The following is a 14,482-nucleotide window of genomic DNA, read 5'->3' as shown; positions in this document are numbered from 1 at the left end:
TGTACATAGTATATCGATATCCAACCAACGCTGACTATCTTCATCAAGAAGTACGAGGCGTTTTACACTGGAAGTCAGAAAGTACAACGCCGTGCCTTTTTCATTTCCGTGACTCGTCCCGGAAACCTTATTACCTCTTCGCGCCTTTTTTTTTTTTTTTTGTCAGGGACGGTGTGTGTACCGTGGGCCAGGTAGATGGGATGGTATCCTTGTTGCGCTTATGGTCTGAGCGCTGGTCATCATCTCCCCAGGATATACTAGAACGGTTGAGACGCGATGCTGCCAAATTCTCATATGACAGGCGATAATTCATGACGTAGTGAATCTTGAGATCGAGGGTTCAAGGAGACGTGGTTTGCACGACACGACCAGCAGGTATTACGCTCCATACGAGGTATCGTATATACTTTGGGCATGCTTTTTGGGCGTATTCGCAGCTTCGTTGCTGCGTAATGGAATGGGTTTTACTCTCGGTTTTAAACACTACAGAGTAATAGTAGTACTGTGGAATACTGCTACTGCCTACAGCAGGTCGCTTCGATAAAAACGTCCCAGCTCCACTACATCAGATGCGCTACCTATCGATGTAGTATGGACAGGTGTTACAGGTAAAAGGGTGGCAAGAAGGTTACCCCTGCGATGATCGAGATCGCGATGTCGCAGTCAACGCAATTACCTTTGCAGGCGGGCAACAGCGACAGTGGGGAGAGAGTTTACTCGCAGTTGATGCCTCATAGATCGTCATGTTGAGGCCTGTCTCCCGACCGGGCCGAGCCTCTGCAGAACACTGCATGGGGACAGAATGGAGATGGGAGATAATGACACAATGAATCATGGGTAGGCCCGGCCAGATTGATACGTTGAGGAATGCCGTTTTATGTTGTACTACAACACTACTGTATGTCTATGGAAGGGAAAAAGAAAGAAAAAAGAAAGAAAAAGGAAAAAGTGGGTGTCAGAAAAACGTTCGATGGAATATTTTCCGACCAAGGATTCAGACTGAGAAAGGTAAGGTGTTGCCCTAGACAACCCTAGGTAGGTAGATAGATAGACTGGTAGAGTCGATACGCATGTGGGGTACGTCCAGCAGGCCATAATGCCCTCGCAGTCACTGCAGCAGGGTTTTAGCTCCAGGGCATCGGGTCTCCGCTGGGAATTCGCCGCCAGATCCAGGGCAACGAGAGGGAAGAACAAGAGAGAACAAACCGTATTCACCCGCCACGGTCACCTGAAGTCCGATAACCCCGTGCACAGGTTCGATTTGCTCAAGTCCTTGAACCATGGCTGGAGCGGTGACCTGCCTAGCTGGGTTTAGCGACGGTGTTGTACAACTCATCGCTCAAGGTTGCGGGTATATGCCGGGAGACCCTTCTGAACCATGGAACCGTCGACATAGTCGCTTGAACTATATCATAGCTCCTCTTCACGTCTGAGATACGTCCTGTTGCGACTACCGATCTAAGCAACCGGATGGCATGGGCGCGATGTCATCCGGAGGCTGGCGTTGGCAATCTGGGGCTCCTCATGCCGGAAAGGAACAGGTGCAGAACAGTAGACTGTCATGGAACTACCATGATCCCAGTTCTTTCCCCACAGAACGTCGTCTGGCAGACCCGGCGCCCGTGACGAGTCGTTTTTCCAGGTTACTCATCCGTTGTTCTACGGTTCTAGTGGCACTACCCAGCCACAAGAGCCCCTTCTCTCGTCAGACGAAAACTCGCCGATTGGGGTTCTCGAGGCTCTCGAGCGATACGGCGGTGTCTGCAGGTCTCCATGAGGCGGACGCCATGTGTTGGGCGCCACCGTGACCGAAATATAATTGACTTTGGGATACTTCGTGTTTCAGAAGGGGGGTTTGAAGAGACCCTGGCAAGCTGTAATTGGCAGGACCATTTACCCAACCACTCCAACCCGGATGGATCCTCCAATGACTCGCGTGGGCGGAGGGCCATCTGCAGCCGTTCATTAGCCCCGAACCTATGTTACTCAGGGGATCCCTGTCCCAGTCCGATGAGTGGACGAGCTGTCAACATGGTTTTCCGGGTTGTGGGCCATCCTGCAGCCATCATGCTGCACTGACTTACAGCCTACCCACTCAGTCGTCGCGGAGTGGGGGGTTCCGGGTACCCAGAATGCTCAGAATCATCCTGATGGATTCGATCCCAGGATGGCCTGCGCATGAGGGGCCAATCACGCGGGGGTGGGTGGGCAATCGGGTAGGGATGACCCAGGTAACTGGATGCACGGTGGGTGTTGCTGATCATGGATATCGCACTGTACGGGGCCCGAAACGGACGCGGACAATCTCATCCTCATCTCCCAGATCATGGTTACACCACAACGTACAATCTGCGATTATTGAATTTGCCTATCAGTGCTGCCGCAACGTCAAACCCCACAACTCTGCCTCCGATCATGTCCTGACAATCAAAAGTAGCAGGGATGTTCGATCTGAGGCATCCGGGCCGAGTCTGGAACAAACGACTGCCTCAGGGCCTCATCATCTGATTCCCAACCAGCACCCACTATTGACAAATTGCCCCCCTCCCCGCTCTGACAGCCATCTACTCCTCCTTCATACTCCTACTACATGCGTAAGTACGGACTTCCATCTTCCTTCCCCATCTGATCGACCGCGTCAGTCCTACGGGAAAAGGATTCCCCAGCAACGGGATTCGCACACGGCCGATCGGAGATGGACAGACGGGACACTAACCACAACCACCAGCAATCGGCGCAGGGATTATAGTCCGCTCGCTCGCTTTTATTCGGAGCTACGCCGCCGTAAGGTACGGCCTATCAGTATCGCGACAGCACCACCCTCCACCAACAATCGATCGTGGAACTTGACCGACTATTTCGGGCAGCGGTTGCCTCCGGATATTGTATCCGCATGGACCATGCCCCGCTATGAGGGGTGGACGATGCCAACCATCCCTCCTGCCATCCTTCGGCCCATCATCATGATGAAAGTCCAGAAGGCAGAAAAGTCGATGTATTAGAAATCAAGGAAGAGCGCCGAAAAAAGGGCAGGGAAGAAGAACTCGGTCTAAATCCTTCCGGGCATACAGCTAAGACATGTACTTCGTTCGTCGCAATGCTTGGTTCCTGCCCGAACTAATGACCTGAATTGTTTGCTTCTAGTCGCAACTAGTGATCTGGTCATGTAGCATCGCGCCTGTCTGTTAATATCAGTCGGTTTTGCGGGCTTTCAGCACCCGCACAAACAACCAGCAAACCCCGACGAGAAAATAGCATGACAGAGAAACCACCGTCGATCCGGCGACAGTTCGGCCGATAGTTCCAGCCTTGACGCCTGTTTCAGGTTTCTCTTTGTACCCAGTGATTATCAGTCCCGGCTGGCAGGGGGGTTGGGAGGGGGGGAACGGGCGGATCAGGTTCCTGAGCTCGAGACCGGGAGGTTTGATCCACAGGGTTTCCTGGGACCCAAAGTCCTATGCAGGCCCAAACACCGGGGTTCCTGGGATGGTAGACAGATTGACAGGATTGTTGTGCGGCATGATGGCTGTGGCTGGCGTGCTGGGCACTGGGGATCCGCCTGTGCGCCTTTCACTTTGATTGTGTGAAGGCCACACCGTCGCAAGCGTAATTGCGAGGCTTAGTGGCTGGTATTATTGTGGTGTACCTGTGGTTCTTGGTCAGCACCTGGCACTGGCTAACCCGGAGATATTGCTCAGTTGGGCAATTGGCCCCCGGTCAGGGGATTGGGATTGGGGGATCTGCAAGTCCGCGCCGACTAACTAGTCTTGATCTGCTGAGTAGTGATGCCTACTACGGAGCAATCATAATGGACGTCGACTTGCTAATTTGCGTAGGTATAAGAGGGGTGTTATTGCCATCTGGTGGCTTTACGTAGAGTGACCGAGATGGGCCGAGATGAAGTCTAAGGTACCAGGTACCCAAGCCGTGCCATTCCTCCTTGTGCGTCGTCATGACCAGATACTACCCAGAAATTTTGCTGGTTGTACACAGTAGAATCCGTATTGCGTACCCTAAGCGAAGCCCCAAACCCTGAGTAGGGCAGGCGGGCTGTCATGACCCAAACCGGGAAAGGCTCGCGGGGCGGACGGACAAATCGGCCTCGGCCAGCTGTCATTCTGCTTCCTCCACTGCCCAGTCAGTGGATATCCCCTGGTAGGGATATCCTGGACAATGAGATTGTCTGGCCCCGGCCACCGCATCGAATCTCGTCGTTACCAGTCCCTGCAGACTCCCTGGCGTCGCGTCGCGACTGTGTTCAGGAAACTTCAGGATGGATCGATCGTCTGGACTCGTCGGGAATCCCGCCCACCGACCCAACCGGAACCATGGTTTGACGACTCGGGGAAGTGTCGGAAGCTCCATAGTTAAACGGCCTGAGCGTTGAACAGTTTGCACAGTGGGTGAAGTTGTGCGCCTGCGAAACATGGATAATCCCGGATTGCTATATTTACCTCTGGACAGCCTCGGTGCATCCTGAGCACTCCTCATCAGCCATTTGGGCGCAGTTAATATAACATTGATCTTCGGTAGTTAGGAAATCCATTCTCCGTCTCTTTCTCTACTTTGATTTCTTTTTCTTTCAAATCATAGGATCCTCCTCTCCATCTTCTGGTATCTCCTCGTCGCTTAACTAGCTCTTCCACTGACTTTCCACTAAGTTCACTAACTCCATACCACATAGATAGACACCGGCCGTCGCCACCCCCAAGCCGCCGCCGCGCCATCTCCAGTCGATCCCCCCCTCGACGAACCTGAAGGATGGAACTCCTTCCCATTTGAGGCGACCATCGCGCCGACTGTCCGCTTCGAACGACAAACCGTATCCAACCCATCCATGCACGCCGCTCAAAGCGGCCATCTAGTGGATCGCGCCATGAGCAGCATCTCCCGATCCTCGACCCGACGACCAGGTCAACCCAGACTTGGTCCATGCACAACATCTCAGATCCGCTCGTCTATCGCTTTTTCCTCGATTCTATCTCGCGTCGACGGGGGCGGTTATTGGCGAGGACCCCGGAAGAAAATGCCGTGCCCACTACCCATCTTCTCCCAGATCTGCCAATGCTCCGCGAAAGTTTTGCAGCAAGAGATATACTTTGGTAGTTCGGTTTCCGGAGGTTTCTTCCGCAGATATGCTCAGGAAGGAAACTACTAGAGACGCTCCTAGCCACGATCCTAGTATCTTCGTGACAATGGTTGGTCCCGTTCCCAGTCTAGGCCGGAGTCCTGAGGAACTGGAACTCCCGATCATGGGCCTACTATTGAGCCCAGCGACAATGAGGATGACGCCACGCGACGCAAGGAGAGTAACTTTATTCGCCCAGCTTATCGTAACGATCGCAGCTGGTATCAACCATCAAGTCCCGGGCCCCCTCCGTACTAAACCTACTCTCCGGCAAAAAAAATCCGGTCCTGAGCCAAGCTTCTTCACCACGCCCTCCGTATGAGGAAGGACATAAACTATCGGCGACAGCGACAGCGGGGTACCCGGCATGCCATGCCATGCCATGCTTCCACGTCAGTCCTCTCGAAACTAGAACCTAGAAACTAGAACCATCTCCCACCAGCAGCGCCAATTAAGCGCCGCCACACCCCCTGCTGCATTCAGCAATTTCAGGCTAAAGACCATCTGTGGCAGTGCAGTACAAGGCAACGCCGACAGCCAACCAACCAACCAACGACAACCCCTCCTGCGTTTCCCCTCCAGGTACCTGGGACTCAGTAACATCTTCCCTGCCCTTCCATGTACCTTCTGTTCATCTCACCGCCAGTTCAGAAACCCCTCATCTCGTGCATCGTTATCGTCATTGTGCCCTTCTGTGAGGTCAATGGCCGTTGAGGATTCGCTTATCGCGAGGATTCAGAGTTTGGCTACCGTTGTGGTGCTTGATGCAGTCGTTCATATGCCACCACACCACTATGCTATCATGCGCCGTTGATACCTTCACCGATGGAATGTATTAGGTCTAGATTTAGTCTCGAGGAATATTTCGTAAATAGATTCCTGGGGTAATTTTAGTAGATACGAAGTAGAATCGTGTCCCAAAGTCATTATATATTTTCTGTAGTAATATATATATTATATGTATATTTACAACAGTACAATGATATCAAAACATCAAACACCACAAGACCAAGTACTACCCAAATAACAAACAAAATCTCCCAATAGCACACCCGTAATCAATCTTAACTTCCAGTTTCAATAAAACTCTATCACCACCCACAAACCACCGCCACCCATCTGGACTACCGTACATCCATCCTTTACATAGGATATGAAAGCCCAAATCAACCCAAACCCTTATAAAAGTTAAAAAAGAGAGCACCACCACCACCCCGATCCCATACCATCTTTTCTGAAAAAGTAATATATATCTCATGTCCACCACGACCCAAGATGAAGGAAAGAAAGTCCCGTACGTCTACCCATTCCTCCCTGAGTATCCATCTCTTCAATACATAGAGATCTAAGTAGGTATTGACTATCCCATACAATACGGAATCAAGTTACTACTTACTTAGTACTTACTATCCCATCGCCTAAACCCTGGCAACCACATACATGATGATAATTAACCACGATTCAAAACATACCGATTAAAAGTACTTACATCCATACATCCATACACACCCCAAGAAAACATCCCTCCAGGAAAGGGAAAGTAAGTACCAAGTAAGTACCCTCAATACCCGCCAACCAACCCAACTCCAAGATTTAATTTAATACCTACGTACATCCCTAGCTACATCCCTAGTCAAGGTACAAGATACCACCTAACTACTCGGTACCTAACTAACCATCAGCTGAAAACAAAAACGAAAGAAAAGAGTAATAAGTCTGACCATCAGTCAGCAGAAAGACTCGCCCAGTGACAGGTGGCCGTGGCGCCCTGGTACATGCATGCCATGCAATGCAGCTGCAGAGCCCGGGTCTGTCTGGCAGGTGCTTCCCTACACCGCTACTATGGATGATGGTCCATGGCAGGCAGGTTGGCGCTGGGGAGAGAGAAAAGTTTTCGCTTTTGTTTTTTTTTGCTCGCTCTCGTTTTCGGAGATGGGAGGTCGAGGTGAGTAGATGAAACATGATCGGGACAAACAAGCAAACAAACAGTCTTGATTAAAAGTGCGGCATCCAACTGATGTACATGGTCACTACGCAAACAGACAGTGTATCAAAAAACGCCCAATATATATAAATGTGGTGTGCGTGCGTATATCCCAGCAAGATCATACTTTTTTTAGTCACAAAAAGACCGACCAGACTTCCGCTTTCTAGACCCCAACAGTGACAAGACACCTCCGAGCAATCCGGGATTGCTAATCATCCCTCGTATGATCCAAGCTCGAATCGCATCCCCGTGCCTTCTTTCCATACCGAAACCCCCCCCCCCCCCCCCCCCTTTTTTTTTTTTTTCTCCTATTGCTTCCCAATCAGATGCGCACAGACTGGCCATGGACCCCCATGCAGTACACAAACAATAGCTCTGTCTATGGACGGGTCCTAGTGACTCATGTCGGGGGCGAAAGATCGGCCTGAAACCATACCAGCTATCTTATCCTCCCAACCACCCAGAAAGCGCCATGTTCGTCATACGCGCTAGGATTGTTGCGTAGGTCCAGACCCGTCGGTGCTGTCCAGGAGTCCGGCCTCCTTGACCAGGTCATAGAACCGACCTTCGCGCTTGATCAGCTCCGCAGGCGTGTCGAACTCGACCACCCGGCCCTTGTCGAGCACCACGATTCGATCCGAGTCGATGATGGTGTTGATACGATGCGCGATGGTGATGATCGTGCGGTCTTGGAAAATGCTGCTGCGCAACGTGCGTTGCAGCAATGCGTCCGTTTCCACATCCACTGCCGCCTAATGCCAACTGTAAGTCTCCGGGGGGCCACAAGAAAAATAGGGGTAAGAAAAAACTGCATTGGGATTGGCCACGTACCGTTGCCTCGTCCAGCACCAGAATATTACTAGGCGTCAACAGCGCTCGTGCAAGAGAGATCAGCTGGCGCTGCCCTTGACTGAGATTGGACCCTGCCATGACTAGGTTAATCCGGATTCCCAATGATGTAGAGATACGCGCGCAGACTGCACGCGTGAGAGGCCAGAACCAGCCACATGCTTACCTCCTTCCTGAATTTGGGCATCCAACTGACCGTCCATTTGCGCGACGTGATCTTTAAGTCGCGCATGTTCTGCAGGAATAACAGGTCAGTCCATCCGGCTTAGCCTTCGTATGCAATGTAGCCCAACGTACCAAGAACGCTCCAGAGTTCGGTGTCATCGTGCGCATGTCGTGGGTCCAGATTATCCCGGACGGTGCCCTCAAACATGGCCGGATCCTGAGGGATGATGGCCAGGCGGCCCCGCAGGTCAAACAGGCCAATCGTCGACACGTTCAGCCCGTCGATGCTACACGCGACATTAGTTCTTTCGCCTCGAGAAAATGACGTCGGGCAGCAGTCCGTCCTTACCTGATGTTGCCTCCATCCGGTTCGATAATGCGGAAGAGTGCAAGTGTCAGCGAACTCTTGCCTGCACCGGTCCGGCCAACCACTCCGATCTTCTCGTGGGGCTTGATATCAAGATTGATATCCTTGAGCACGAGATCAAGTCCGGGGCGGTAACGTGTGCTGTAGTTGTTGAAGGATACCGCGCCTTGCGCCGGCCAGCCAATGGCAGGCCGGTGCTTGAAGATCACCTCCGGTGCCTCGCTGGGCAGGCTTGCGTACTCTAGTACACGCTCGACCGACACGATGTTTGTCTCAACCTCGACGGTTTGCCGGACGATCCAGTTCAAGGATTGGGTGATCTGGAGTGCGTAGGACATGGCCAGACCAACCATGCCAGCAGATATCCCACTGCCGGTCGTTACGGAAATGATAGAAAGTACTGCAGAGGCCAGGATAATGACGGAGCCAATGAATTCGAGGCGCACCGCCAGCCATCTGTTGGCACTGATGGACGGGAAGTATGCCCGCACATTCGCATCCATACGCCACTCGTTCTCCATCGTGAATCGGTCCTCTTGCCTATACGCACGAATGGTCGAAATGCCACCCAGCGACTCCTGGAAATGAGCGTAGATGGGACTCCGCGTAACGCTATCCAAGCGCTTTAGTTCACGGGATGTGCGGAGATAGTACTTCTGGTAGCTGAAGTAAACATAGCCCAAAGGAACGATCAACAGAAGGAATGCTGGGGTCGAGGAGGCAATGACAATCATGGTGAACATGGCCTTGGCGGAGTTGCCAAACAGCTATTGCCAGATGTGAGCGACTGTGTCTGAAAAGGCTGGCATCCCAAACTTACCATATTGAATGTCCGTGCAAGCACTTCATCAATACGATATACATCACTGCAGAAACATAGCTTAGTTTGAATCCCCCAATACCCAGTCACGAGAAAGATTTGGCCGGAGGACCAGAATGGCAGACACACCTCGAAAATCGGTTGAGAATTCGGCCAGATGGTGTGGTCTCAAAGAAGCTCATTGGTGAACGGAAGATCGCGAATGCCATACGTTCGTGGAGTTTGCGAGAGGCCTAATAGATTGTTAAACGACCAATCTGGTAATCTTAAGTTGAATTGAAAAGTCAAGCATACCTCGATAGAGCAGAAGATCCACAAGATCAGGTTTTGAAGAATCACCAGAAGGGATGAGCCCAGACCGAACGCCAAGTAAATACCGATGTATTTACCGACAGCGAGGTTTGGGTTCTTCTCGGTTTCCTCAGACCAGTGCTTGAGCCAGAAACTGCCAGCGACTTGCGCGGTCTGAGCTCCCAGGAGGGCGACAAGGTAGAAGCAAACAGCAACGATGTTGCTGTTCTTAGCGTACTCGCCGTAGACACTCCATTTGACTTTGCCTTGCTGCGATGTCTCTTGGGTTTGCTTGCTCTTCAGCACATTCTCCTCATCGCCGAGCTTGCGCCTGGGGCCCTTCCAGCTAGCAGTGCTAGCACGTCGTAGAGTCACGGTACTAGTTCTTCTTCCAGTAGCAGCAGCCCTGATCGGAGCAAGAGCGCCGATTTCCTGCTCAGCATCCTCTGGATCCGAGTCAGAGTCTTCGTTATCGATGACAGTGACGGACTCCGAACTCTCAGGGCTAGCCAGCTCACGGCTATCGCTGCCAGACTCGTCGTCGTCGGAATCATTCATGGTAGTGCGAACAAGGTTAGCGACTTCACCCTTCATAGCCAGGAGCTGCTCGTAGGTTCCCTTCTCGATCAGGGTCTTGTTGCGTAGCAAGCCGATGAAATCCGCTTCTTTCAGGACAGGAATAGCATTTGTCGCAAGGATTCTGGTCTTAGTACTGAGAATACCGTTTCGACCAAGTACTCGGTTGATGAGATGTCTACCCACATGCTGATCGACCGCGGAGAGAACATCGTCGAGCAGATAGATGTCCGCACGAGCATAGACAGCTCTAGCGAGGGTCAACCGAGCCTTTTGTCCTCCAGAGAGAGAGATTCCTCTTTCACCAACTTCAGTTTGATCTCCATCAGGCAGGTTCTTGAAGTCGTCCAGCAAAGCACATGCCTCTACCGTGAGGTCGTAGAACTGAGGGTCCCACCGATGGCCAAAGACAATGTTCTCACGGACACTGGCGTTCATCACCCAGGGCGCTTGGGCAACATAGGCGATGCGGCCTCGGACAACGACTTCACCCTCAGTCCTCCACAAATCACCCAGAAGAGCCTGGAGCATAGAAGATTTGCCAGCACCGACTCTGCCGACAATACAGCTGAGCTCGCCCTTGCGGGCGCTGAAATCGATATTCTCAATAACGTGCGTCCCATCGTATCGGTTCCAAGTGAAGGACGCATCCTGGATCCTCACAGACTCATCGCCGATATGGGTCACTGTATCCTCGACCTTAACAGCGTTGGTCTGCAATTCCTCGGCGGTGAAGTAATCCGTCAGACGCTTGACAGCCACGGAAGCCTCGATGACAGCGGTAATAACCATGGGAAGAATGGAAAGTGGGAAAGTGAGAAGGTTGAAAAGCGTCAAGGCCGGGAACACCACATCGGTGGTCAGAGGCTTGTCTTGCGTCAGGGCGTAGACAGTAAACGTGGAGCAAGAGACCAGGAACGGGGTGGACTGCCAAGTGAAGTTCGCAATGGACTGCGTCGCACCGATTTTGCGGAGCGTGTTCAATTCCAGGTCATTACGGATGTGGCTGAGCTTGTTCATGAAGGCCGTATTCCACGCATAGAGCTTGATACTCTTGATGTTGTTCAGGATCTCCGTCATCAATCTGGATCTCGAATCCTTGTTTTTCATCTGAACAAGCTGAAGCTTCTTCATCATACGAGCGATCACTCCGTTCAGTGGGATCATGAGAATCATCACACCAATTCCAGCAAACATGCTGTATCCGACGAGCTGATAGAGTGATAACATGCAGAGGGTAATCTGGAAAGGAGCGGACCAAAGCTGGATACCGAACTGGGTCAGATCGGACAAACGCTGTTGATCGACAGCCATATGATTGACGATGTCTCCAGTTGTCTTTGTTGAACGTCCCTCGCTGGAGAGCTTCAGAGACTTGGCGTAGATCATACCAGTCAAGGCAGACTTGACCCGCATACCGGTGTCAAAGGCTCTCTGGAAATACTGGTGGAGGCACATGGTCTGCGTGATTGATACCAGGAACATTCCAAGCGCTATGGCCACACCCCGGATGGCTGGCTGAGGCTCGTCGGTCCGATAGGAGTTGATGAAGGTGATCAGTAGACGCAGAAGCTGTGGCTGCACGAAGGCCAACATGTCGCTCCCGCATTTGATGATTCCACCACGCAAGAATGATCCACCGAAAGACTTGATGAGCGCCAGCGACAAAGATGGCTTGCTCTTTTGCAGCTCATACTCCCAATGCCCCCTCAACGTCGACCCAGTGACGCTAGTTGTATCACGACGACGCAAATTCCAGAGGTCATCTTGGGTCAAGAAGTTGCTGTAGCCGAATTTCATCATCGGGGTCATCCAGCTGAAAGTGAGGACCGAGAAGATGTCTGCGTATTCATAAGGGCATTCATCCTCGTCGCCCAACGCATCATAGGCACTTTGTTTCTTAGGAACAAAGTACTCCAGAGCGAATTCCAGTAGCGCCAGCCCGAGGCTTACGGTGAAAGAAACGAAATAAGGAAGATGATCCTCGTACGCCTTCCGTGCAACAAGCGACCGCAATTTGACCCCGTAGGCGATAGCGAAGAAGAGCCAGTAGAAGAGCACGACGCCGTTGGGCTGCCTGCTGCGCCAGTGTTCATAGTACTGCACCGCAAAGATCATGCACAAAGAAGCGAGAACAAGGACTGAGCTCCAGAACCGAAAGTCACCAAACCAGATATCCGGGGAGGTTTCGACCTGGATCGCTGCCTGTAGGGCAGTGGTGAAGATCAAAGCGGACAAAACGACCTACTCACCGGAGAAAAGGCACAGGTCAGTCCAACGGAAGGGCAGGAATCGAAAGGGGTAGGGGCTTACCAGCTTGGCGTAGAAATGCCAATTCTTTGACACCGGCTGAGGGATTCGCTTTTTGAGCAAGTACCACAGGGCGCCTGCTCCCATAAGCAGACCCCATGCTGCAACGACGGCGACTCCAGCATCCAGAAAACAAGGCGTCAGATCGAATCTGAATTCACTGAGCGGGCCCCAGCCCTCAAAGTCACCGCAGAAAGGCTGCAACTTGGGGGACTGGAATGCTGTGTTCGGGTTTGACGATAGCAGGGTTCCGGGGTTGGAATCCCCCAGGAACGTTTGGGAACTGCCTTCCAGCATTTTCCCCGAGTGAAAGTATCCCAACCACTAGTTCGCTCGTCCTTTCGGACATGCAACGGGGAAGGGAGGAAGCAGCGAAAAGCCCGAGGTTGCCTTTTTCACGCAAGGAAGGATTGCGATCGTGAAGGAAGAACGTTTCTTCGAGAGCGATAACCACCGAGAACTACTGATTCGTTAGTGAGCTGCACGCTGCTTACTAAAAGGCCACGGCCCAAGCTTTGCGGAAACAATACTGCGTCGTACAAGGGCGATACCGTTCTGTCTGAGCTGATAAGCGCGGACCCCCCTTTTCCTTTCCACGCCGCTTATCGACCTGCTTACTGCTGAGACGTGCTTACTAGTGCTTTTCTGCTAAAGGGCCGGAGCTCGTCTTTTTCAGGGGGCAAAATTGGTGAGCTCAGGCTGACCGATGGAGTCGCTGAATGTCGGTCAGATTGGAGCGTTGCATCGCTCTTCTGTACTCCGGGCCCCGTACCTTTTCCCGGCCATGCCAGATGGGGGAGATGGTGTTCTCCGAGCTTATGACATAATTCACCCCCTCCCTCGTGGTAGAGCCTCTTTGGCAGGGTTAACCCGAGTGTCTCGATCTAGATCGATATAATTCTCTACAGCCTCGAATTGGATGGATAGTCGCCTTATGTCCGAGCCTTGGACAGTGCGACATCGATTGCTCGGGTTTAGGACTCACAGTACGACGGCGATAGCCTGGGAGAGGATCTCGGGTCATCCTCTCACATCTCGGGAGCAATCACCAATGATGTAATGATAGGCCGCTGATCCCCTTATCAACCACGACTAAGCCAGATAGGATGCGTCTATCATCTAAATTGCTTCCACCCCAGATATATCCCCTCTCATCACCATGATGTTGCCGCTTCAGCTGATTCATACCGGATGCATTACAAGCCAACCCCTCGTGAGCCGACGAATGCACTGTCACGGCAGAGCTGGTGAGATTGGGTTGGTGAGTCTAGCCAATGTCGTGCTTACGGGCCCGAATTGGCTCATCCTGATTGGATACGCCAGCAGTCTACAGCAACCCCACCCGAAGATACCGTCTGTACCGTATGCTCGGAGTAAACTTCCAGAATCTCTCCCCGCCTGATGAGTGAGGTACATCGGAAGGCTGGAACACGCCCAGCTCGCCAGTATCATTGCTGGATGGGGTTGGCGATGCGTTATTGGACCACTACGACCAGCCTGTCAGCCCTACTCCACTTAAGAGTTGTGCTAGCAGGGCGTTGTGGACTCTACTGACCCTCACACATTACCCAGGCAGGAAGGAATCGCCTTAGATGTGTTTTCTGTGCTCGGAAAATACAGGAAAAGGGTCACATAATCAGACAAAAAGGAGGGTACTGACTACGGTCCGAAAAAGTGGGCAAAGAAATGAGGCCTAGAAATAGATCTACTTGTGGCGGGCAGTCTGTTGTGCGTAGTAGATATGGTAGCATGGTAATGGATCCGCACCTTAGAGCTTCCATGCCTAATCGTCCAACTCAATCAGTTCTGTGGGAGCTTTCGGCTTGACCTGCACTACTCCATACCCTGCGACCTGGTCCTCTTCATGCCTGTGAAGTACCCGATATCCGTTGCATCTTCAACCAGTTTCTGCCCGAATTGCTGGTGGAACTGACCGCGGAAGGTTCCAGCCCCACCTCCAAGGCGGAAGGCGGTGGGCTACACGAGGGG

The 14,482-nt window shown here is 52.2% G+C and overlaps 2 protein-coding genes across 2 annotated transcripts; one reads left to right on the top strand and one right to left on the bottom strand.

The window, feature by feature from the left end:
• Positions 1-4,987: 4,987 nt before the first annotated feature.
• Positions 4,988-5,493, top strand: BO80DRAFT_40149 (uncharacterized protein). The gene has a single exon (XM_025717565.1). The coding sequence runs from the start codon at positions 5,136-5,138 to the stop codon at positions 5,448-5,450; it is 315 nt and encodes a 104-aa protein (XP_025576450.1). The 5' UTR covers positions 4,988-5,135; the 3' UTR covers positions 5,451-5,493.
• Positions 5,494-7,386: 1,893 nt separating this feature from the next.
• Positions 7,387-13,070, bottom strand: BO80DRAFT_424040 (ATP-binding cassette glutathione S-conjugate transporter YCF1). Its single transcript, XM_025719180.1, has 10 exons — positions 13,045-13,070; positions 12,497-12,953; positions 9,611-12,427; positions 9,446-9,549; positions 9,317-9,362; positions 8,479-9,263; positions 8,262-8,416; positions 8,131-8,199; positions 7,947-8,038; positions 7,387-7,867 (listed from the first exon to the last, which is right to left on the bottom strand). Exons 2-10 carry the CDS (start codon positions 12,788-12,790, stop codon positions 7,604-7,606), a joined length of 4,626 nt encoding a protein of 1,541 aa, XP_025576449.1. The 5' UTR covers positions 12,791-12,953; positions 13,045-13,070; the 3' UTR covers positions 7,387-7,603.
• Positions 13,071-14,482: the final 1,412 nt, after the last annotated feature.

The sequence above is a fragment of the Aspergillus ibericus genome, assembly GCF_003184845.1.
Source record: "Aspergillus ibericus CBS 121593 unplaced genomic scaffold BO80scaffold_14, whole genome shotgun sequence".
Taxonomy (NCBI): domain Eukaryota; kingdom Fungi; phylum Ascomycota; class Eurotiomycetes; order Eurotiales; family Aspergillaceae; genus Aspergillus; species Aspergillus ibericus.
The sequence above is the reverse complement of the archived record's forward strand: the minus strand, read 5'-3'. Positions and strand labels throughout refer to the sequence as shown.